The following is a 27017-nucleotide window of genomic DNA, read 5'->3' on the forward strand; positions in this document are numbered from 1 at the left end:
TCTTTTCAAAATTTGTTGGCATATCTGCTGAATTCAATCAATGGAATAGATGATTATTTTTAAGTAACTTCAAACACTTTCAATTACTTGTATGAACTTTTCCCTTTAAGTTATATATTTCTTGGTATTTCAGAACATAGAGTTACCTCCCATAACCCTCCTTCCTCTGTCACTAATACTGACAGGACAACACTATATTGACACTCCATCAGTGACTGACATAGTCTACATGACAGCTGGCATGGCTTACTTCAGAAAGGATAACTCAAAGGCAAAGGAATACCTGAATCAAGTTGAATCACCAGAGTTCAAAGGTTATACTGCATATCTGAAAGGTAATTATTCCAGTTTGTTCAATTGGAATTTTCACACTGAAAAAAAGGAAAGTACAGTATACATAAGAATATTCTGTAAAAAAATTCACTGGCTGGCTAGGGAAGGAATCATAATGAAACAGGGGGATGATATTTAATCATTTGTGTGATAACATTCTGGTTTATAATTAACCAGGAAGACATACAGTCAGGGGTACGACTTGTATAAGTATTTTTATTTGTTCTTGAAGAAGTAAATATTAATATACTTATATAAATAAATGTGTGGGATACTTATACAAGTGTATTTTATTTACTTGTATAGGTAAACAAAAATTTGGCTTAGTTATGTCCCTTAGACATTCAGAGTTTTTTTAATTATAAAAAAAGTCATCCTATCTTCTTTTCTTGAATTCTTAGGAATTCTTTGCTCTGTAATAGCTGACTTATAGGCCTCAAGGATAACTAAAGTCAGTTTGCTAGGGTTCAATATATTTATTAATCAGTAATGTAAAACACTGATCAATAACAATGATAAAGTTATACTAATTTTACAGATCAAATAATTATATATGGAAGTGATTAATGACCTTGACTGGCTTTTCAGCCCTCGCACGGTCGGTAAAATAATTATTTAGTAATACACATGATAAGTATAATATTCTTTCATTACATATAATGGTATTATACAAAACATTACACTTTAAAAATACATTTAATTTATGAACATAATGAGATCAAATATTATGTTTAATCATCAAATCATAGTATTAATGTCTTTACTTTACATATAATATTCAGTTGTTCAAGTTAACAACATTGATAAATGAAACAAATATTAAAAGCATCCAAAATCAAGGGAAATAACTCTTTATCAAAACTATGTGCTTAACATACTCCATAGTTAATTCAACCTTTTAAACGAAATACGTAATAATTCTAATAACATATTACTAATCCTTACCAACTTGTGGAGCAAGGTACATGTAGTTACTGCCGTGGCACAAACCAATTCAAACATACATACTGGTATATCACACAGTGATATCTATATGACAGCTTTCAAATTCTGTAAACCAAAATTACAATGTTAAATAACGGATTTTAATGAAACCGTATTTAAACATAGACCTAATTATAAAACATACAATATAAAAAATGTCCTTATGTATAAAATAAACCATAACTCGGACAATACTTTAAATATGTGCAGAAACGTAGTTCGCTATCTAATACAACTTTGTTTATGTTTTCTATTTATAATCAATCAACAATGTTATTGTGTACGAACTAATTCACACAGGAGACGTATGACGTGGAAGCCATTTTTCCAACACATGGGAGAATGTGGTAGCCTCTTTATTTTGTGTATATTGTAATGGAGTCAAAATGGACAGACGTTTATGTTCAATAGCCATTGAAATATATTAGAAATATTAATAAAGAAGTAGATAAAGCAAAATCACGTCAAAATGTCAAGTCTATAAATACAATACAATCATAACTATTCTCTATACTTTCAAACTATTTCAATGGCTACTGAACATAAAGGTCTGTCCATTTTGACTCCATTAGTCCATCTCACTCAAAACCAAGAAACTAGGAACTGAGTGGTAAAACTTTAAACTAACCAATCAAATCCAAGTAATCATGAATAATGTATGGAAAGGTTACAGTGTAATAAAAGTTTATATGAGACAATTTGTTATGAAGTTTTATTTGATATTAACATAATTATACATTTTTTTTTTAACAATTACAATATACACAAAATAAAGAGGCTATCACACTCTAATATAATTTTTGCTTGTCTGTCCTTTGCAAATGTCTTTACTAATCATTTAAGTGTAATTTCATGGACAATGAAAATCCCATTTGTCTGTTATCTTCAGAACACTGCTCATTTACAACACCCAAGGGGCAATTTTTGAGGCCTTGCCCAAATACTTAAGATCTTTGCACAATCAGTTTCTTTGTTGAATAAATGAGATGAAACATTGAACTTTAATAAAAAAAAAAGTATGAGCTAACCTGAGAAAAATTGTTAAATGCATGATTTTACATCTCAAAACTAAAGAATTTTTTATTTTTTTTTTAGAAAAGTAAGGGGAGATAATTCAAACATTAAAATTATTTTATCTAAGTTTATTTTATTTACTTCTTCAAGTAAATAAAGAATACATGCATGTACAAGTAGTACCCCTGACTGACCTAACAATTTAGGGTAATAAAGTTCTACGAATGATTCTTTTGCCAATTTGTTTTCAATAAATTTGATAAAAACTTATTGGCTGATTCTGTATGCATTTTTAAACCGTTTCTGACATTTTGATAAATTATGATAAACTGCACATTGATAAAATTTCCCTCGCATAATTTCCCCTTATACATGTATCTCTAGAACATTGCACACAGCGTGTAAGAGATCAGATTCTATCACTTGACTCTGTTGACTATTTATATATATCTTTACTCTTTAAAAAAAAAAATATTTGTTTTAAGTTTGAAAATTTCATCATACCAGCTTATTTTATATACAAACAAGCATCTTACAGAAATATAGATAAATGTTAGGAAGTCAAAAAATGTAAAAAAAAGTATAACTCCTATTTTTAGAATTAATTTTAACCAGTTTCAACATTGTGTAATTTCAGCCTGCCAGGATTACTACAGTGAGAATTATGTAGAAGTATTAACCACTCTGGCCATTGACCACACTGATATGACCAGTAGATTGAAGGCTCTGCATTGTCATTTGTTTGGTTTAGCATTGTCTAAACTGGTAAGTTGATGTTCAGGTGTTTTTTATGTAATGTTGTGAACTTTTAAATCTATAATTATTCCCTCACTTCAAAGGAGGGGATATACTAGTTTACCTCTATAAAAATAAGATGATGTGGTAAGATACCTGCGATGGCAAATCTAATACAAATAAAAGAAAAAACTAACGACTCGATTTATGTACAAAATAATTAACAAAAAACAAATATGTATAACGCAACAAACGACAACGACAGAATTACCGGCTCCTGACTTGGGACAGTCATAGGGAAAATGTGGGGGGAAGTGGCCGGGCAAATATATTCTCGGGTGTCCAATTCAGTTCATCCGTCCATATTTCTCTTTTCTGTGAAGACACAATTTGTTATGCACATTATCATGATAATGACTGGTGCAGAATAAAGACAAAGTTAATATGCAGAAAAAAAAACTAAAGGTCTATGTCAGAAAGACAACAACTAACTTTACAAACATTAAATGTAAGTTTTGATGTTGACAACAGTTGTTTTGTGTCAGTTTCATTAGAATGGCGATAACAATATTGTAATTTAAGCTTCAACGGCATCAATTGGTGGTTTGATGGTCGCAAATACCCATTTACCTGCTCCTCTTGCACAAAAGCAGTAAACTTTAATTTGCAACCATCAAATCACTAATTGTTTAAAACAATTTAAAAGCTATTTAAGTTACAGGGCTCATGTAAAGCCATGTTTCAACTTATACAAAGATAACTATACAAAGATAAGAATGAAAAGAAAAAAAAAGAAAACAGACATGAATTGTTGCTGTAAAAAATACATTTTTACTGGGTTTTCTTCTATAAAAAGTATATCTTTTTTGTTCTTTACTTTAAAAGTTATCAACATTAAAATTTGAAGGTATGGTATGATAAATTTTTAATGAGACACCTATCAACCAGAGACCAAAATAAAGTAGATATAATTAACTTAGATCTGTAGGTCCTTCGACAATGAGCAAAAACAATATTTTACATAAAGCTTCACCAGTTTAAAGGACCCCCACATACATGACATAACAAAATACCCATTAATTCAAATGAGAAAACCAACAGTCTTTACAATAATGATAATAAACAAAAATATGGCAAATGACAACCAGTAATTACCCTCCTGACTTAGGACTAGCACCAACAAAATGTTCTTAAGCATGTTTGTGATTGCTCAAGCCTCAACCCCCTCCCCCTAACCTCTCTTAAAAGAAAATGTGTCTGACATGTATTTATATGAACCTGTATTGATTTAAACTCAATTTCATACATTTGTTTTAAGGAAAAGCATCAGTGTGCAATTCAGAAGTTCAGAGAGGCATTAGAACATGATTTCTCTTTCCTACTACCACTGTATCACATATCTCTAGAATACAGATCCCTAGGGATGACGCTGGCTGAGTTAGAATCACTTAATCTGTTATCTACAGTGAGTATAAACCATAAATTAAAAATAGAAGTTTTCTATGGAGGAATCTTTTAAGATTAATAGATTAACTGTAATTTTAATCTGGAATTATTGTGAGATTTTATTATACAATGTTAGATATTGCAAATAACAGGACTTTTTAAATATATATGTAGCAATAAAAAGACCCAATCTGATTAATAGCTTTGCTTACAAGGATCAGAAAAGCTTCATTCTACTTACTGTTTTAAAAACCTTTTTGGGATTCCCTGGTTTTGTCAAATCAATACACATCTTCAAAAGGTTGAAGGCTGAAATTTCATTGGCTGATGTAATAATTCATAGAACAGAAAGTGAAAAGGAGTGTTGTCATGTCCTTTGGTTGCACCTTGGGCTGACATGAGAGTATCTGGATGATACCAGGGCTGATATTGAAAATGACATGATTATAGACTATAGTTACAGCAATTTTTTTTATTTCTATTGACAGGCTCTACAGAATGGTGATATTAAATATTTAGAGTACAGTCAGGATATGTTTACACAGATAACACATGAGACCAATGGAGAAGTAACACTGTGTCAAGTCCTGTATACACTAGCATGTAGATGTTCACAGCTCAATATGTAAGTATTCTTCAACAAAAATCTTTTTTATTTTGCAGGCCAAAATTTTATTCAAAATTTAGGTAATGTTAGACAGTATTATTTCCAACAGAAATGATGTGGGTTATCCATCAATGACATAAAATCAGTCCATACACAACAAAAAAACACAAATAGCAAAAGAACTGTGCTTTTATTGCTGCTCACATCTCAAAGTCACCATTGAGGCCTTCAACACACTGTTATTAGAACAAAAAATCACTTCCCTAAAAGTCTTAAGACCTCCCCTAGCACTGGTTTGAGATAAAATTTCAAAAAGATGATCCATGGAGTAATATCAATAAAAGAGTTCAAACATTCAGTTTGTTTATTTCTGTGAATTTATTGGTTTGATCTGGTATTGCCTGAAGATTATTGAATGACTAATGTTTTTGATTAAGTAGACTTTATAATAATTGGATGATGAAATTAAGATTGGTATATTTATGTGTCTGATTGTAGGTACGAAGATGCATCTCAAAGATATCTGGATTTACTTGTGTACTTAAATGACACCAGTACTATACAGGTAAAGTAAAATGTTGAAATCAGAAGTCACAGGAACTTTTTGATTGAATGCAAATTTATGGAAGAAACCACCTATTATACATTGCAAATGTTTTTTTTTTACATGCAAGTACTCTTTTTACAGTACACTGCTCATCATCATCATAATCATAACATGACATATTTGCCACTGAACATAAGCAAGAAACAATCTATATGATGCATTTGATTTAATAATCACATTCCAGCCTGATGTTGACCTTTATATCCATTATGCTTAAGCAAGCAACCCTCAATCAAAGCACCCAGATATAGGTGCAATTTTATACTAAGTAAAACTCCTTCTACACATCCAAAGTGAAGATGCTTCTGCATTGGTGTTGTAGCATTTTAATTGACATCATAGTTTATAAGAAATGTTTTTTTCTTGCATAAATGGCTGAAATTCCAATTCTTCAAGATCTGTGTATTTTTGCATTTATAAGGAATTATGTTTGAACAAAATATGGATTCTCTCTACTTCTTTCACCAATATTTGATTGTAATATTCTCTGGTAATACTGCATTACTATTTTAATACAAATTGTGAATTTTTAGAACACATTTCTAGCTTCTAGTAGAATTTGATCCAGCATTGATAGAAGTGAAATTAGCAGAAGAATTTTACCCACTTCAATTGATTTTTATGTTAAATATTTAAAACATAGTGATAATAACATTAATGTATTGTTTTTGATAAGTCTTTGGTTTTACATTATTGACTTTTAACAACTTTTCTTTTTTGCAGATTTCTGGAAATAGTTTGGTAACAGTTCCCAGGATTCAAAGCATTTATCTTGAAGCTATAAAATGTCTTCATGAGGCTAAAAATTATAATGACTGTGTAGCAGTTTGTGATCAAGTCCTGAGTTGTCTCCCCTCTGGATCTCAGAATTCATCATTCAGCTTCCTTAACCAATCAGAAATTGATCAGATTTCATGTGACACAAGTTTAACTGGAATTGTGGATATAAGTGACATAGAACCTGACCAACTAGAAGGAGGTAGTTCACAAGAAGGCAGCAAGAGAAAAAGACAACATTCTTCAGAATCAAAAACAAAAGATACAGAGTGTGACAGCAATGTTTTGGTTCTTTTATACAAGGCTGATTGTTTTGTGTTTCTAGAAAAAATTGAAACAGCTTTGCATTGCCTAGACAAGTAAGTTTCTTTTAGTCTACATTATTTTAGGCAAACTGGTATACAATCTTGATACTGTCTTCTCTATCATGTCAGTTGAAATTTAAAACTTGCTTGCATTACAGTATCAGTATATGTGATGGAGATATTCAGTAACATAGGTTATATCATATGTATATTTTTCAACTATAGCTGGTCAAAACAAAAACTTACAGAAGTGACGAAATGGGTGATATTTTATCACATTTCAATGATTTTATTTCTAGTCAAAATCATCCATTACATGTTTTTTGTTCTCCAGTCAATATTGTACATGTATATCTGTCTTTGTACATGTATATCTGTCTTTGTACATTTGTATCTGTCTTTGTACATGTGTATTTGTCTTTGTACATGTGTATCTGTCTTTGTACATGTGTATCTGTCTTTGTACATGTATAGCTGTCTTTGTACATGTGTATCTGTCTTTGTACATGTGTATTTGTCTTTGTACATGTATAGCTGTCTTTGTACATGTGTATCTGTTTGCAATGAGACAGACACCAATGTTATTGTATAGGTCCTGATCTGAGCATGTTAAAGTTAAGACCCCGTCAGATATGTAAAATAAGAGACCAAAGATCTCAAACAAATATCTTGACTCATTTAATGAAGAAAATTTTCTTTGATATAGCTAAAGATGAAATACTTTGAAAAGATAGACAAATTTGAGCTACACCAATCCCAAGTACCACAAGAGTGCGGCAGATTTTGTTCTTTGTCTTAAACTATTTTTTTTGAATTCCTGGTATTTAAAAACACATTATGTAGAGAGCTTGGTCTCAGGACTTCCAAAAAATATTTGAGCCAGCCGGACATTTTATATCTGATCCCGATTTTAACATGTTTAATCCCTTAAGACTTAGTCACAAAAGGCAATTATGGTAATCAGATGGCCATTCCAATGATTGACATTAGATTAAAAAAAAATGAATTTTAAACTTTGATATGAATTTGATGTTCAGATGTAAACTGTTAAATTGGCAGTGCAGCATTCATAGTATGCACATCAGTGTGCTCATATCTGCCTCAGACTCGTTATTTGTGCAAAATGACATTGTCAAAAACTTTACTTTCCTTTTTAAAATCACATTTTCCTAAACCGGATATTGACTTGGCAATGGTAATACACATGATACATGGACCATAAACGGATATGTAAAATCTGTGTACGTTTACAAAGCACGACTGAGTGAAGAAGCTCTTTTCACGTTATTTCTTCAACACAATACTTGAAATGAATGTTAGATACAGGTATCAATGATAATTTTAGCATTTTTGAAGAAATGTAGGATGCATAATTAAATTTCCCACCTGTGCACATGCGCACAAGTGTTCTAGTTCATACAACATATTTCTGACGAGTTTTCATTTAAAACATTTTAAAATTTTTCATCAAATCATGTTGATAAACTAATTTCATAAAATTTTAATCTTTTGGACTAAATCAATTAGATACAAACCGTTGAACTGTAAGAAAATAATTGTGAATAGATCAATAATTTTTATACGCCCGTCTTTTAGATGGGACGTATTATGGTATACCGTAACGTTGTCCATCCATCCGTCCGTCCGTCGTCCACACTTCGGACAATAACTCAAAAACATTTTCACCAATTTCCATGAAACTTAAGTGAATTGTTTATATCTATTGACGTAAGCTCCCTTTCGTTTTTTTTTAATTTCAGATTTTAAGTTTTGGATTTATGGGGCTTTATTCATAAAAAAGGGGTGATTTTCAACACTTCGGACAATAACTCAAAAAGGCTTTCACCAATGTCCATGAAACTTTGGTGAATTGTTTATATCTATTGATGTAAGCTCCCTTTCAATTTTTATAAATTTCAGATTTTAAGTTTTCGATTTATGGGGCTTTATTCATAAAAAAAGGGGGATTTTTAACACTTCGGACAATAACTCAAAAAGGCTTTCACCAATGTCCATGAAACTTTAGTGAATTGTTTATATCTATTGATGTAACAAATAATACTTAATAAAATCTTTAGTTCAATTTAAAACATTAAATTTCTTGTAAAAAATAGGTTCCATGAATGTCATAAGTTTGTACTATTATTGAATGGTTGCAAGGATGAAAGCACATTAGCAGTCCCTGAGATACTAATTGTTCCCTGAGGCATATATTGTTTTATGATAACATTTTTACTATCTAAGCTATGGATAAAAATCAAATACTGTTTTTGCATATAGGATGTTTTACTCTTGTTAAAATTGGTTGCAATTGAAATCACAAATGATACCTTAGCATTGCAGCTTTTTTATAGAGTTCGGTTTCGGTGGAAGGGTTGAGCGCAATAAAAAATGTTATAAAACATAACTAGTCTACAATAGCACATAATAAGTGAACAAGTGACAACATGAAAATCCTAACATGTGACTAAATATTCCTTAAATGTTAAAGGGTGTCATTTTATGAAAAAAATAAGGAAATCAAGTCTCCTAAACATTTATCAATATGATCATCTTGTGAATATTCTAAACAATAAAAAGGTAATAATCATTATCCACCATATTAAGCACCATTTGAACAACTTTTGCATACATCTTTGTATAATTTAGTATGGATTCCTTACTGTGTTCAACAGAATCTAACTATGAGCAATATACCCCAAGAAAATTACCTTCTTTCAAACTACTATAAAATTTGGAAATCAGCCATAGAATTACTAAAACCCATAATCATATATCACTTTCCTTATATTGCATTGAAGACTTCTATGTTATATGCCAATGTTAATGATATTTGTTTTTTATGCTAAATATTGAAAAGCTGAACTAGGTTTAATCATCAGTGTCTTCTTCACTGTAATCACTGTCCTCATCATCAGAAATATCCTCATTTTCATTCTCAGAAGAGGCCTCCTCATCATCAATGAAATCTTTATCTTCATCATCAAAGAAATCCTTACTTTCATCACCTACTTCCTCATTTAGATCATAACTTTCAGTAGAGTCACTTTCACCATCTTCATTTTCCCTGTTATCTTCTTGCTGCTCCTCATTGTCATTGTAGTCTTTTTTGCCATTTTTATACGCCCGTCGTCTTTCAAACAACGGGCATATCATGCGCTAAAGCGCAGCCCTTTATTAGGATGTCAGTTACAGAAAATAGTTTACCTGTCACCTGAACAGGTAGATTTCAGCTGTCCAACAACTAATTAGCGATGATTAAAATTAGAAAGTATTGAAGTAGGGGTTGTTTTGATAGTAATTAATGATCATGTTACTTTTATGACCGGAAATGTGTGGATGTTTAAGGCAAAAGGTTGGGTCAAAAAGATTGATAATTATGTTAAAATGACTGAAAAAGCCTTGAAAACTAAAAAGTAGCTGACCGTTTCATGTTTTGCCCAGTCGGACTTTTACTGGACGTTATACAAATGACCGGAATATATGACAGTTTTGGAAGCCCTGCTTGGTCTGTATTTTTTTTTTAAGAAGTATGCATTTTTTTCTTAAATACCAGATTTGAAGTATAGTACAAGGAAATCAATGATTATTGAAATATAAAGTTATCATGGTTATCTTACAATATGCATGAGAACAACAATTGTAGAAAATGAAAAATTTACATCCAACAAAGTAATGGTCAATGAGTATTTTTAATAAAAAATTTGTTCCATGTATGAAGTGGTCATTGACTATTTATAAACCTTAAAACTATTTCCATTTCCTAATAATAGAATGACCAGTTTATGAAAATTCATTTTAAAAGAGTATGTTATGAATATGTATGTGAAAAAGCTTAATACCATGAATATTCATGAAAAAACAAGGTAATGAACATGATGAATATTCATACATTAAATAAAAATTAGTTTTTTTGATGTATATTTTTGCAGATGTGTTGTTAAAATTCCCTTCAGTGATGATTTAGGGAAAGGGACCAGAGCTCAACAACAAATTAAACGCCGAAGATTAGATTCCTGTGGTGAGGAAAGTTCACAGCTCAAGGACACATTACCTGTCAATGACCTTCAAAAATTAGCATCAACTGTATATTGTCATTTAGGGGTTGCTGTGGCAACCAGAGGTCAAAATAAAGATGCCTTACATTTTCTCAGGATTTCACTAAGACTTAGTCGAGGTTTGTATGAAGTTATTTTCTTCATTGACACTTTTAATATTACCTATCTGAGTGTTGTGGTTTGAACTGCTGCTTTGGCATCAATGTTTAATGCCCCCTCCTGTATGTTTTCTGGTCTGTATGCTCATTCATTAGTCTGTCCTGTTTCAGGTTAATGTGTGGTTATCATTATGGTGTGGATACATGAACTTGAGCCATGTTTAGAAGACATTCTGTTCATAAATTTTCATGCTCTGAAAAATTTGTTGCAACATATTTCTGGGGTTGATATATCATTTTATTCCACTGTTTATACATATTGATAGTTTAATCAGTATTTGATTGGTTGAGATTATCCCACATGTCATTCAACAAATCTTCATATTCCCCTCTGAAATGTCGGGACCAATCGGTGCAACATTACACAGGGCTAATATACACAACGTCTTGAACTTATTTTCTAAATTGCAATAGCAAAATCATTATCATATTCAAATTTATTTCAGATGTTAAAACGAAAAAAAACTAATAATTAACTTTTGATCCGTGTACTGTTTATCAATTTGTATAATGTGTTTAGTAATAAAAATAAGCAGATAAGGAAAAAACTGTATGCATTGAAACTAATATTTGATGTTCAGATAATAAGCAAAGCATAGGCATTTGAATAAAACATTCATTTCCCTTGGCCTTGGAAGATATGAAGATTTGCAAAGCCCTCGTGAAATATGAATATTCTTGGGTGAGCATATCTTCATATCTCCCTCAGGTAAGGGAAATAAATGTGTAGTATTTATAAACGTCATCAAAAGACAATAATTGTATAATAATTACTTGTTTTTTTTTCAGGTAATTTAGATGCCCTGTACAACGATGCAGTAGTGTTGTGGACAGACAACAAAAGACAAGCTGCTGTTGACTGGTGTCAAGGTCGTGACATTGAGACAGTTTCTGACAGTTTTCATTTGTCAGGTTTACCCCGACAGAAACAAAATAAATTGAGGTGAGTTGGTGAAAATAATATATTCTCTCAGTTTCTTTACACAGCTTCAGCAAGTTTTCATTTGTCAGGTTTACCAGGACAGAAACAAATTAGGTTGAGTTGAGTTACATGTAGATTAAATATTTGAAAATGATTAACTATCTCAATCTCTATACTTGGACTTGAGATAATTGTCTGGTCCTGACTTTATCCTGTATATCGATGAGCAATCACCACTGCCTATAAATCAAGATTAGAGGTCTTTCATCCTTTATTTTCTCAGCCTTGACCTTTTTTGTTCTCCACCCTCAAGTTTTTCAACACCTCTTGATTTTTGTAGAGCCTGTGTCTTTTGTTGCAAAAGCAAGGCATCATGCTCCTACATTATGTTGGTGGCGTCCACAAATATTCACTCTGTTGGTAAAATTTTTTTAAATTTAAGATCTTTTCTAAAATATCCTGGCTCTGTAACAAACTTGGACAGAATATTGTTTATAATCATAAGATAGTATCCAGAGGTAAATTTTGTAAAAACTGATCGTATTGTACTTGTAAATGGACATTTCAGTACTTTTCAGTTTTTAACACATTTATTAGATTCATAAATCATCCTGATTTTTTTTCAAAATTTGACAAAACCTTCTTACAATCAACAGATAGTATCTACTAGAGGAAAAATAATTTTATATGAATAATTCTTTCCTCATTTTTGATCAGCCTGTGACTAACAGCAAAAGAAGACAAGACATTTGTTTTCATGGAACCCTTACAAATTTTGAGTTCCTTTAAGAGTAATAAAGTAAATTGAATTTAAGGCCTTTTACAGAGAAAATATTTGCTTTACCGAAAAAAATATGACAAATAGTAAGCATATAAGAGCTGAACATGTATCTGTACGTATAATTATTAAAAAAAATTGAAAGAAATTAAGGTATGATAAATGAGAAAACCAGTGACCAAATGTATTAGTATGGGAGATAACTCTGCCAGCCTTGTCATGTAAAAAAAACCCCACTTTTTAATAATTTTGTGCATTTTGTAATGAAAGGCAATTAAAATGATATTAAAAGCATAATCTGTATTAATTACAAATATATCAAATAAATTGCAGCTTAATATTTTTAAAATAGTACATGTAAAACAGATATATATATATATATATATATGTATGTATATAAAAATTGTAGATTGCACTGATTCTTATTAACAGTATTTAATTACACAACTGTTTGCCGTGTTATTTGTGTCTTGATTTTAATTTAATGAGTGTGATAACAAAAACAGAATAATAAAGTTCTATACACTGCTGTGTATCCTGTATCTGCCTAGAAACACAAGTGCAAAGGATTAACCTGATTATTATGAATCACCTAATATATAACCCAGCCCAAAAATTAGTACTTTAATCATTTCCACAAAAATGTGAAATTTGAAAGGATTATGTCGAATTCAATGGGAGGCATATTTTAAATTCTATTTTAGATGTATAAGAAGGTGATTTTTCTGTTTCCTGTATACAATTAATCTTGTTCATGCATATTTATGTGCTATAACTCGTATATAGATTTATAAAGCGTGAACAAGTTTAAAAGAAACAAACATTTTTTTTTCTTCATAGATTTGCAATGTTACCATTTTTCATTCACAAATGGTTTGTTCATGTTTACCAATGATAACTCATGATTTTTATATGACCTTTAAGGAAGATGTCAACAGCTTTGGAGTAGCTCTTATAGTTTATATACTGATCCTGTCCATTACGTTATAGTATGGTTTTAGGTTTATGTTTTGTTTTTTCCCAATCATATTGTGCATAATAATGTTGTAAAAATGCCCTTTATTGGTTCTTGATTAGATTAATAAAATTCTTATCTAATACTGTCTATACATATATTTAGAGGGGACTAACAAGTCTTTATTTGCAAGACATGTACAGTTATAACTTTTCAACTAAAATGGTATTTAGTATGTGAAAGAAAAGACCTAGGTTATTCAGAAAGATGATTGAGGTTCAATTTTTCAGGTAAACTTGAAGTTCATATGTTCCATATAATTAAAGGACAAGTTGAGATATACATCATTGAAATAGCAGCTTAAAATTCTAATTCAACTTCAAATTCTTTTTTTTTTCCTTCATCACAGGGCCCTTTTAGGTTTTTATACGACCGCAAAAATTTTAATTTTTTGGTCGTATATTGCTATCACGTTGGCATCGTCGTCGTCGTCGTCGTCGTCGTCGTCGTCGTCCGAATACTTTTAGTTTTCGCACTCTAACTTTAGTAAAAGAGAATAGAAATCAATGAAGTTTTAACACAAGGTTTATGACCACAAAAGGAAGGTTGGGATTGATTTTGGGAGTTTTGGTCCCAACATTTTAGGAATTAGGGGCCAAAAAGGGCCCAAATAAGCATTTTCTTGGTTTTCGCACTATAACTTTAGTTTAAGTGAATAGAAATCTATGAAATTTTGACACAAGGTTTATGACCACAAAAGGAAGGTTGGGATTGATTTTGGGAGTTTTGGTTCCAACAGTTTAGGAATTAAGGGCCAAAAAAGGGCCCAAATAAGCATTATTCTTGGTTTTTGCACCATAACTTTAGTATAAGTAAATAGAAATCTATGAAATTTAAACACAAGGTTTATGACCATAAAAGGAAGGTTGGGTTTGATTTTGGGAGTTTTGGTCCTAACAGTTTAGGAATAAGGGGCCCAAAGGGTCCAAAATTGAACTTTGTGTGATTTCATCAAAAATTGAATAATTGGGGTTCTTTGATATGCTGAATCTAACTATGTATGTAGATTCTTAATTTTTGGTCCCGTTTTCAAATTGGTCTACATTAAGGTCCAAAGGGTCCAAAATTAAACTTAGTTTGATTTTAACAAAAATTGAATCCTTGGGGTTCTTTGATATGCTGAATTTAAAAATGTACTTAGATTTTTAATTATTGGCCTAGTTTTTAAGTTGGTCCAAATGGGGTCCAAAATTAAACTTTGTTTGATTTCATCAAAAATTGAATAAATGGGTTCTTTGATATGCCAAATCTAACTGTGTATGTAGATTCTTAATTTTTGGTCCAGTTTTCAAATTGGTCTACATTAAGGTCCAAAGGGTCCAAAATTAAACTAAGTTTGATTTTAACAAAAATTAAATTCTTGGGCTTATTTGATATGCTTTATCTAAATATGTACTTTGATTTTTGATTATGGGCCCAGTTTTCAAGTTGGTCCAAATCAGGATTCCATATCAAGTATTGTGCAATAGCAAGAAATTTTCAATTGCACAGTATTGCACAATAGCAAGAAATATCTAATTGCACAATATTGTGCAATAGCAATTAATTTTCAATTGGAGTTATCTTTCTTTGTAAAGAATAGTAGTTGATAATATATGTTGGAAATTTGCCAGACATGACTATGATGTCATTTTCTATTTTTATTTGCCAATAACTTTATGAAAATAACTTCATTGTAAATTTGCCAATATAAAATGTTGCTAATGAAGCTTTTTTTCCTTATCTTATCTAAAATGTTTTTAGATAATGTATTTTGGACATTTGCCAGACATGACTATGATGTCATTTTCTATTTTTATTTGCCAATAACTTTATGTAAATAACTTCATTGGAAATTTGCCAATATAAAATGTTGCTGATGAAGTTTTTTTTATTGTTTTATACAATAAACAATGTATATTCACTTTTACTACCAACCAATCTTTACCATTCAGTGATAACAAGCACTTTATTTTACATTTTAATATTATATGATGTATTTAAAAGAGTAGTTATTGTTGCAAACTCCATTAGAAATTTGAATTGATATCAGTTTTGGAAAAAGGGAAACGGAGATGTGAAAAAAAAGGGGGGGTTAAATTTTTCTCATTTCAGATTTCATAAATAAAAAGAAAATTTCTTCAAATATTTTTTTGAGAGGATTAATATTCAACAGCATAGTGAATTGCTCAAAGGCAAAAAAAACTTTTAAGTTCATTAGACCACATTCATTCTGTGTCAGAAACCTATGCTGTGTCAACTATTTAGTTTTAGATTTAAAAAGTTTGAAGAAGAAATCTTTAATTGATTTGTAAAATCTTGACATTTGTTTTGTGTGAAAAAAACCCATGTAATGTCAAAAATTTGATCACATTCCAAATTCAGAGCTGTATCACGCTTGAATGTTTTGTCCATACTTGCCCCAACTGTTCAGGGTTCGACCTCTGCGGTCGTATAAAGCTGCACCCTGCGGAGCACCTGGTTTAGCTTTTCTATGGTCTATATATATATATAGTCTATAATATTTCTTAAATGTTAAAGTGGTTTAGAGTGCAAGCACAAAGAGATAATTTAGTATTCAATGCACATATTGTGCATCAAATAAATATACATGTTACTTTTATGATATTGATCAATATCTATGCACTTTTACTCTAGGCCTTTCTCATTTTTTTTTACTGGTTTCACTGTAATTTGGTTGACACTTATTGATTTTTTATCATGTACTTGGAAGAAATAAAATCTACTGTTTGATAGTTTTATCTTTGTTTTGTCTCTAAATCTCAATAGTTCAAAGGTCACATCTATAGATAATAGCCAAGTTTGTTTACAAGATTACGACTTTGGGTGGGGTAACAATTTGTAATATATTGTCATTTAGATATCACTGACAATTTAAAATTTGAACATGCAATTTGAAAATATTTTACAAAATTTACCAGGATTCCAAACTTGAGGGAACGCCAATTTTATGACTTTTTTCTGTACATCAAAATGTAACCTTCCACAAATTTTGTCTTAATCTAAGAACACATTTTCTTAAAAGCAAACATTTGTGTAGTAGGTAAAACTTTGAAAAAGAACAATTTTCAGGATTTTGAAATGAATATTTCTCTTCTTCAACATGTTCATTGCTCTTTATATAAGTACAAGTTCTTGATTTATCTTATTATTAAAAAAAATCCTTTACAAAATCTGATTGTGTGTGCTTTTATCACAGAGCTCAAATACTTCATTAATAATAAGAACTGGTACTGTAAAGATCAGTTTTTTTAATGGATTTACCTCCCTCACAATTTTTTACCAAAAAATTTTGTCAGACTGATTTTTGAACCCTCAAATGAATCATTGTAAATTGTTCTGACCAAATCTCTGACAATCTTTTACCAACACTGTGATTTTTCTCCAACCAAAGTACCAAATGAAACCAACCTCAACTACCCCTACTTTAAATTGTACCTGTAGAAAACTTATTTCAAAAGGGAAAGCATGATGCTGTTTACCGTGCCTGGAAATTTAGAAACCATTCAGTATAAAATTATCAATACTTTTAATAAACTTATTCTGAAAGGTTACCAATTCAACGCTGTAATTAGATCTTTGAATATAAATAAACTTATTCTAAAAGGTTACCAATTTAATGCTGTAATTAGATCTTTGAATATAAATAAACTTATTCTGAAAGGTTACCAATTCAACACTGTAATTAGATCTTTGAATACAAATAAACTTATTCTGAAAGGTTACCAATTCAATGCTGTAATTAGATCTTTGAATATAAATAAAATAATTCTAAAAGGTTACCAATTCAACACTGTAATTAGATCTTTGAATATAAATAAACTTATTCTAAAAGGTTACCAATTCAATGCTGTAATTAGATCTTTGAATATAAATAAACTTATTCTGAAAGGTTACCAATTCAACGCTGTAATATAGATCTTTGAATATAAATAAACTTATTCTGAAAGGTTACCAATTCAACGCTGTAATATAGATCTTTGAATATAAATAAACTTATTCTGAAAGGTTACCAATTCAACGCTGTAATATAGATCTTTGAATATAAATAAACTTATTCTGAAAGGTTACCAATTCAACGCTGTAATTAGATCTTTGAATATAAATAAACTTATTCTGAAAGGTTACCAATTCCATGCTGTAGTTAGATCTTTGAATATAAATAAACTCATTCTGAAACAGTAAATTAAAAGCAAATTTATTCATTGAATTTCAGCTGTCAAATGATCTAGAGGTCAACCAGTGGTAATATTCTTGCCATGGTAGGCCTGTAAAATTAGGGGAGGACTTGATTTTGTAGTGAGGTATATAAGAGGACATACATATGTTGGGTGTGGATATTGGCGTATAAAAAAACAGATTTGGGAAATTAGCAACATGTGTCATCCTCCTGACATTAATGGCTCTCTAACTGTATCAAACCCTCAACAGAGCCCAGATATCTGTTTAATATAGGGCCATATATGCTCACAAATTAATGAGCAGCCTTATGTAAGGAAGATAACAACACAGACAAGCAGATTTAAAAAACTGAAGACATGAAAAACTGTCACAAAAACAAGGTAATTAAATGTGTTCTACAAGGGTATGCAAAAGTATTTAACTCATTTGAACAAATATCCAAAGCCTTCATAGTTTCTGCTGGAAGAGAGAAATAAATGCCTGTACCAAGTCAGGAATATGACAGTTGTTATCCATTCGTTTGATGCGTTTGAGCTTTTGACTTAGCTTTTTGACTAAGGACTTTTCATATAAAATTTTCCTCAGTTCAATGATTTGTGATTTTACTTTTTACAATAAAATGAAAGCTTTTTGCCATTTCAGCTTTTTATTCCACATTGAAAAGTTGCATGTAAAATGCCTTCTGCCATTTTTATCAGTTAAAATTCTTTTCCTGTTTTTTTTTTCTCATTTTTTTTTTAAGAATATCTACAAATACATGTAGTATATATGGGAAAGGATATGAAACACTTCCTTTAAAAGTATATTTAGTTATCTGATGAAAACTACTTCATCATAGTACTTGTGTGTTTTTTTTACTTTCCTGTTTTGACACTGTAATAAATTAGTCACAGTTTTTTTATTAACATTATTTGTTTAAACTCATTCATTATGTCCTTGTATTTTTCGCTATCTTTAACCGATTATTTTTTTTAGCAAACTTAATTGTTACAATGTTTTAATTCTTTCCTGATTTCTTTTTTTAAACATGTTGATAAATCTCAAGTTGATAAATTTTCTAATTTTTACAAAATTTGGAGATCTAGTTGAATTAAACAATCAGTCTGCATGGTTAGCCACTAGTCAGATGCCCCAGACTAGTAAAATTTCATTCGGACTAGTAAATGTTTTCAAAACTTTGTTTGGCCCAATAAGAAATATGTCAGAATATTGGTCTTTGGACTAGTAGTTGAAAAAAGTTTTTGGTGCAGACTTAACAAAGCTTTATCTAGGTGTATCTTAGGTTTTGTAGACAAATACATTGCTCCTCCTAGTCTTCATGTATATTCTATAAATATAGTTGTTAATTAACCTCAGTAGTCAGTAATTTTTGTTACTGGATGCCATTTTAAGTACTTTAGTTTCGGATTACAACCTTTCTTCAACATATAGTGACATAAAATGAAAGGCAAATTCTTATTAATGTTAAGGTCAACATTTTGAAGGTCAAAGTGGTAGCTAATTTAAAAAAGATAAAAAAAAGTAAATTTGAATATCTAATTTCTCATAAATTTTAATTGATATCTTACATATCTTATAAATTATATATGTTAAGAGAGTTAAGTATAAATTTGATGGTGGATCTATGAAAGTCTCATTTTATTTTTTCATAATTTTAAACTTCGGGGCAAGAAAAAATAACAAATTATATATCTGTGTATTGTCGGAAGACTGAATGTTGTTGTCTTATAGTTATTTGTATCTTAGTTTGCAGCCATATGCAATATGATGGTGGGTAAACCAGCCATATGCAGTATGATGGTAAGTAAACCAGCCATATGCAATATGATGGTGGGTAAACCAGCCATATGCAATATGATGGTGGGTAAACCAGCCATATGCAATATGATGGTGGGAAAACCAACCATATGCGATATGTTGGTGGGTAAAGCAGCCATATGCAATATGATGATGGGAAAACCAGCCATATGCAATATGAGGTGGGTAAAGCAGCCATATGCAATATGATGATGGGAAAACCAGCCATATGCAATATGATGGTGGGTAAACCAGCCATATGCAACATGAGGTTGGTAAACCAGCCATATGCAATATGAGGTTGGAAAACAAGCCATATGCAATATGATGGCGGGAAAACAAGCCATATGCAATATGAAGGTGGGTAAATCAGCCATATGCAATATGATGGTGTGTAAACCATCCATATGCAATATGATGGTGGGAAAACCAGCCATATGCAATATGATGGTGGGAAAACAAGCCATATATGCAATATGATGGTGGGTAAACAAGCCATATGCAATATGATGATGGGAAAACAAGCCATATGCAATATGATGGTGGGTAAACCAGCCATATGCAATATGAGGTGGGTAAACCAGCCATATGCAATATGAGGTGGGAAAACAAGCCATATGCAGTATGATGGTGGGAAAACAAGCCATATGCAATATGAAGGTGGGTAAACCATCCATATGCAATATGATGGTGGGAAAACCAGCCATATGCAATATGATGGTGGGTAAACCAGCCATATGCAATATGATGGTGGGTAAACCAGCCATATGCAGTATGATGGTAAGTAAACCAGCCATATGCAATATGATGGTGGGTAAACCAGCCATATGCAATATGATGGTGGGTAAACCAGCCATATGCAATATGAGGTGGGTAAACCAGCCATATGCAATATGATGGTGGGAAAACCAACCATATGCGATATGTTGGTGGGTAAAGCAGCCATATGCAATATGATGATGGGAAAACCAGCCATATGCAATATGAGGTGGGTAAAGCAGCCATATGCAATATGATGATGGGAAAACCAGCCATATGCAATATGATGGTGGGTAAACCAGCCATATGCAACATGAGGTTGGTAAACCAGCCATATGCAATATGAGGTTGGAAAACAAGCCATATGCAATATGATGGCGGGAAAACAAGCCATATGCAATATGAAGGTGGGTAAATCAGCCATATGCAATATGATGGTGTGTAAACCATCCATATGCAATATGATGGTGGGAAAACCAGCCATATGCAATATGATGGTGGGAAAACAAGCCATATATGCAATATGATGGTGGGTAAACAAGCCATATGCAATATGATGATGGGAAAACAAGCCATATGCAATATGATGGTGGGTAAACCAGCCATATGCAATATGAGGTGGGTAAACCAGCCATATGCAATATGAGGTGGGAAAACAAGCCATATGCAGTATGATGGTGGGAAAACAAGCCATATGCAATATGAAGGTGGGTAAACCATCCATATGCAATATGATGGTGGGAAAACCAGCCATATGCAATATGATGGTGGGTAAACCAGCCATATGCAATATGATGGTGGGTAAACCAGCCATATGCAGTATGATGGTAAGTAAACCAGCCATATGCAATATGATGGTGGGTAAACCAGCCATATGCAATATGATGGTGGGTAAACCAGCCATATGCAATATGAGGTGGGTAAACCAGCCATATGCAATATGATGGTGGGAAAACCAACCATATGCGATATGTTGGTGGGTAAAGCAGCCATATGCAATATGATGATGGGAAAACCAGCCATATGCAATATGAGGTGGGTAAAGCAGCCATATGCAATATGATGATGGGAAAACCAGCCATATGCAATATGATGGTGGGTAAACCAGCCATATGCAACATGAGGTTGGTAAACCAGCCATATGCAATATGAGGTTGGAAAACAAGCCATATGCAATATGATGGCGGGAAAACAAGCCATATGCAATATGAAGGTGGGTAAATCAGCCATATGCAATATGATGGTGTGTAAACCATCCATATGCAATATGATGGTGGGAAAACCAGCCATATGCAATATGATGGTGGGAAAACAAGCCATATATGCAATATGATGGTGGGTAAACAAGCCATATGCAATATGATGATGGGAAAACAAGCCATATGCAATATGATGGTGGGTAAACCAGCCATATGCAATATGAGGTGGGTAAACCAGCCATATGCAATATGAGGTGGGAAAACAAGCCATATGCAGTATGATGGTGGGAAAACAAGCCATATGCAATATGAAGGTGGGTAAACCATCCATATGCAATATGATGGTGGGAAAACCAGCCATATGCAATATGATGGTGGGAAAACAAGCCATATATGCAATATGATGGTGGGTAAACCAGCCATATGCAATATGAGGTGGGTAAACCAGCCATATGCAATATGAGGTGGGAAAACAAGCCATATGCAGTATGATGGTGGGAAAACAAGCCATATGCAATATGAAGGTGGGTAAACCATCCATATGCAATATGATGGTGGGAAAACAAGCCATATATGCAATATGATGGTGGGTAAACAAGCCATATGCAATATGATGATGGGAAAACAAGCCATATGCAATATGCTGGTGGGAAAACCAGCCATATGCAATATGATGGTGGGTAAACCAGCCATATGCAATATAATGGTGGGAAAACCAGCCATATGCAATATGATGGTGGGTAAACCAGCCATATGCAATATGAGGTGGGTAAACCAGCCATATGCAATATGAGGTTGGAAAACAAGCCATATGCAGTATGATGGTGGGAAAACAAGCCATATGCAATATGAAGGTGGGTAAACCATCCATATGCAATATGATGGTGTGTAAACCATCCATATGCAATATGATGGTGGGAAAACCAGCCATATGCAAAATGATGGTGGGAAAAGAAGCCATATGCAATATGAAGGTGGGTAAACCAGCCATATGCAATATGATGGTGTGTAAACCATCCATATGCAATATGATGGTGGGAAAACAAGCCATATGCAATATGATGGTGGGGAAAAGGGGGGATGGGGGTGTTGCTTTGATGTTACCTCATTCAGGTAATACAGTTTCTCTGAAAATTTTATAGGAATAAAAAACACAAATAATTTCAGTATTCAAAAAGGTGTTTAACCCTTGTCATTAATAAGTAGAAGAATTTGTAGTAGGAGTTGGTCAGATTAAGATACAACTTAACTATACATTTATCAACTCGGCCGGCTGATTTATTGTAAATAAAAGCATGTTTTGGAAGAAATAGATCAAATCTTTATATTGATAAAATTCTTGTGTTTCTATGTTAAAGTCATTGGACAATGGGGGACCATCTGCTGCCTTCAATAGCCCACCACGCCAAAATCATTCACTTTTCTTTTCAGTTATATCATAGATTATAGTTTTAATTTATTACTGTTATTGATTAAGATTCTTGAGTAATGAGTATAGACAAAGATTACTTTTAGATCTTTTTTTTTTTTTTTTTTTTTTTATGCAAACTTACGATTATTTCAGGATAAGTTCTTCTTCTTTATAAGCCATTATTATACAGGACAAAACTATTTTAAAATCTTGATGATTCATAGCCATTATATATATCGGACAAAAATCACATTCAGATTTCTTTTAACAAAATAAATTGCGACTATTTTAGAAGAAAAAAAAGAAAAAGGGAGGTAATAGATTTGAATGTACAATTGATATTATAATATCATTGTATATATCAGTACTTCTTAAAGTACCCTCTGTTTTACTGCCAATAGATCTTATTTTCCCCTAGAAGCTTCCAATTTGTCTAGTTAATGTCATTTTTATATGCCCCACCTTTCGATAGTAGGAGGGACATTAATTTTCTGGTCTGTGGGTTCGTTCGTCTGTCCCGCTTTAGGTTAAAGTTTTTGGTCAAGATAGATTTGATGAAGTTGAATTCCAATCAGTTTGAAACTTAGTACACATGATCCCTAAGATATAATCTTTCTCATTTTAATGCCAAATTAGCGTTTTGACCCAAATTTTAGGGTCCACTGAACAAAGAAAATTATAGTGCAAGTGAGGCATCCGTGTACTAGCTATAGGGACACATTCTTGTTTACATTCATTTATAAACTAAATCCTTTCTCAATTTCAAATAGACAATAATTGTAAGACTGATATGAATAGAAAATGAAGGGTGTTTACATTCATTAGACAGCAATCCAATCATGCAATTATAAATATGGTAACTGAAACACATTCTGTTACAACAATATAGACATATGTCTACAATTTGGCCACATGTGTTACTGTAAAAGGTTGTTGGGGGGAATAAACAACTTTTGGAGTGGAATAAGTAATACGTCTGAATTATCCTTAAAGGTAAGGGGGTTCTTGGCATCCAGCCCCTTCCTTTCAGACTTGCCTCAGAAACCTTTTTAAGGAAATCCTGTGTCTAATGTTAGGTCAGCTCCTACTTTTCCAACTGTAGTATAAATACCAATGTGTTTTTAACATCAATTCCAAGGTCACCTCTCTTGTAAGGTCAATTTTTTCTTGTCCCATAAGTCACCTTTATACAGGTTTGACTCCATACTATTGTGTAATGTCTTATTTCTCAAGTTGTCTGTGATCTATGTATACCCCCCTCCACTACAGTATTCAATTTTCCCATCTGTCAATCATCTTTAGACTAATCTTTAAAAGAATTAAACTAAGGAAAATGGGGATAAGGATTTTTCTTGGAAAAGATGGATGATTTGATCTACATGTACTGGATTTTAATTTTGCCAGATATGTTTAAAACTTGATGACCAAGTTCCATATTTTTTTCTTTGTATATCCATTGAATGCATGACAAATGTATCTGTAATTGTTGATACTTATTTTGTTTTTTGACAGACAACATATACTTTAAATCATTAATTATTCATAACTATTTAAAAGACCAAATTTACTAACATGGCTCACTTTAAATGACAGTGTACAATCTAACCATCATTTATAAACAACTAAAAATTTATTTTGGCCTAAGATCGAATTTAGGAGAAAAGTTTGATAAACAACATTGAAGAAAGTCGATCAATAAAAAGTTTATTCAAATCAGTATAATCAAATAAGGAAATATTCCATATTTTTTTTTATTATAAACACATTAATTGATATTAGTTATAACAAAAACTATAAAATGTCAAAACTAAAGTTGTTGTTTACATGGTTTATTGTCTAATTTGTCTTCTGACAGAAGTAAGAAATACCTATTGTGTTATCTTACTAGGTAAATTTTACAGTTTGTTACCTTTAACATGAATTTTAAATATTTTATACTGTTCCCATTTGTAACCACTCATTATAATGCCATGGGCGGTACAATTTAGTTGACTTTTTGACTGTAAATCATAGGAAATTTAAGTATACAAGTTTTAGCTATTTTTTTTTTGTATTTTTAAACCAGTTGCTATTCACTATTATTTCTTCAACTTTTAATCAAAGAAAGGGCACAAGTTTATTCGAAATACTATTTCTATCAGAACATCTTTAGAATTTAACCAGGGCCACAATTAAAAATATTTTGGTTTGCCCAAACCCTACCAAAAGGTTGAGACAGTCATGACTGTGGGTAGGTAGGTAGACATTTTCTTTTTATGACCACCTACGATAGTAGAGGGGCATTATGTTTTCTGGTCTGTGGCTCCGTCCGTCCGTCCGTCCGTCTGTGGTTCCGTTCGTCCGTCCAGGTTAAAGTTTTTGGTCAAGGTAGTTTTTGATGAAGCTGAAGTCCAATCAACATGAAACTTAGTACACTTGTTGCTTATGATATGATCTTTCTAATTTTTAAGCCAAATTAGACTTTTGACCCCAATTTCACGGTCCATGGAACATGGAAAAGGATAGTGCGAGTGGGGCATCCGTGTACTTTGGACACATTCTTGTTTTTTTTTCTAAAAGAGAAATTGAAGTATCGGGTGTTTATTAGTCTTCATGCCTATCTGATTAAAAAAAAAAACTTTTTCAAATCTGGACAATAAAAGAATTTGAGTAGGCAGCTTTTTTCTAGGTAGGTAGCGTTTGGGCAAACAAACCTATTCTTTTTTATGGACCAGTTGTATCACTAATTCTCAATAAATTCAATTTGGGTGGCATTACTTTTACTTTTCTAAAGTTATATCCCTTTTCAAACAAACAAAAAATGCTAAAATTTTGTTTCCAATCTCTATCTTTAGTTTGCCTCAATCTAATTTTATGAACCTTATACACAATGCTTGTTACCACAAAACACAGATCAAATTGGAATTTTGGTGGCATTTATTCTACTGTTCAAGAGTTATGTCCCTTTGCAAATGGATTTTTTTTCTGTTTCCATTCTCTAACTTAAGTTTTCCTTTACCACATGTTATGAAACTCATACACAATGCTTATTACCAAACAACTCCCAGGAAATATGTGTCACTTTGGCCATTTTACTTTAGTTATGTCCCTTTATATTGTTATATATGCAAGCAGGGGCATCGTCTGTGTCCATGCTCCTCATTTATTTTTGTTTCTAAAGTACCTTATTATTAGGATCTCTTGCATGCAACATGGCAAGTCTTGCCATCATGGTTTTTAGCCTAAAATTCGATGGTATATGTGTTAAATGTATTTCTTCACATTAGAATGCCAGTTTTAAGGAATTTTATTTATTTTAAGTATTTTATTTAAGTTATTTAATTGATTGTTATATTCTTTTCTGGCCAACACCTTTCATGGGGGAAACCCCCTAAAACTCTGGAAAATTGGCTAGTCTGTAAATCATTATTATTTCCTTGGCATTCAGGTAACATTTTTTTATACAATAATTTTATACTTAGTTGTTAAGGTTAATTGGGGTGACTTTTTCTGGAAGAACCTATTATTATTTACCTTTAGTTATATATGTACCTGAGATGTTTATACTAATGTCATTAAATGTATTTATTGACCTTTAAAGAATTTTATTTGTTTATAAACAATATATATTAATAGTCATAAAACAATATTTTGTGCACACCCTGAGGTTAAATGTTGTCTAACATACTAAATAGGATATTTACCGTATATTTTAACACACAATAAAAATTCCTATTCCTTGTGACACTAAATGGTTTCTGCAGTCAGTCAGACTTACTATATTAATATAAATATTTTACAATACAGTCAAGTTTACCGTAATTAAACTGCTGATCTAATCATATTTTAAAGAAGATTTTAATATAAATGTATATAGCAAAAATTGCAAACTGTTAAAATTTGAATTGCATTATAAAGAATTATTATAATTTTGAAGCTAAGTTCCAGACT

The 27017-nt window shown here is 31.7% G+C and overlaps 1 protein-coding gene across 3 annotated transcripts in view; it reads left to right on the forward strand.

Annotated features, from left to right (window-relative positions):
• LOC139491825 (uncharacterized) overlaps positions 1-27017 on the forward strand; it is a 57281-nt gene that overhangs the window by 16379 nt on the left and 13885 nt on the right. For all 3 annotated transcript variants that reach the window (XM_071279698.1, XM_071279697.1, XM_071279699.1), the window contains exons 7-14: positions 134-335; positions 2969-3096; positions 4385-4531; positions 5001-5137; positions 5618-5684; positions 6450-6862; positions 10741-10985; positions 11814-11967. In XM_071279698.1, coding sequence (XP_071135799.1) covers positions 134-335; positions 2969-3096; positions 4385-4531; positions 5001-5137; positions 5618-5684; positions 6450-6862; positions 10741-10985; positions 11814-11967 — 1493 coding nt within the window. The remainder of the gene's footprint in view (positions 1-133; positions 336-2968; positions 3097-4384; positions 4532-5000; positions 5138-5617; positions 5685-6449; positions 6863-10740; positions 10986-11813; positions 11968-27017) is intronic.

Source organism: Mytilus edulis, chromosome 10 (genome assembly GCF_963676685.1).
Source record: "Mytilus edulis chromosome 10, xbMytEdul2.2, whole genome shotgun sequence".
Classification (NCBI taxonomy): Eukaryota; Metazoa; Mollusca; class Bivalvia; order Mytilida; family Mytilidae; genus Mytilus; species Mytilus edulis.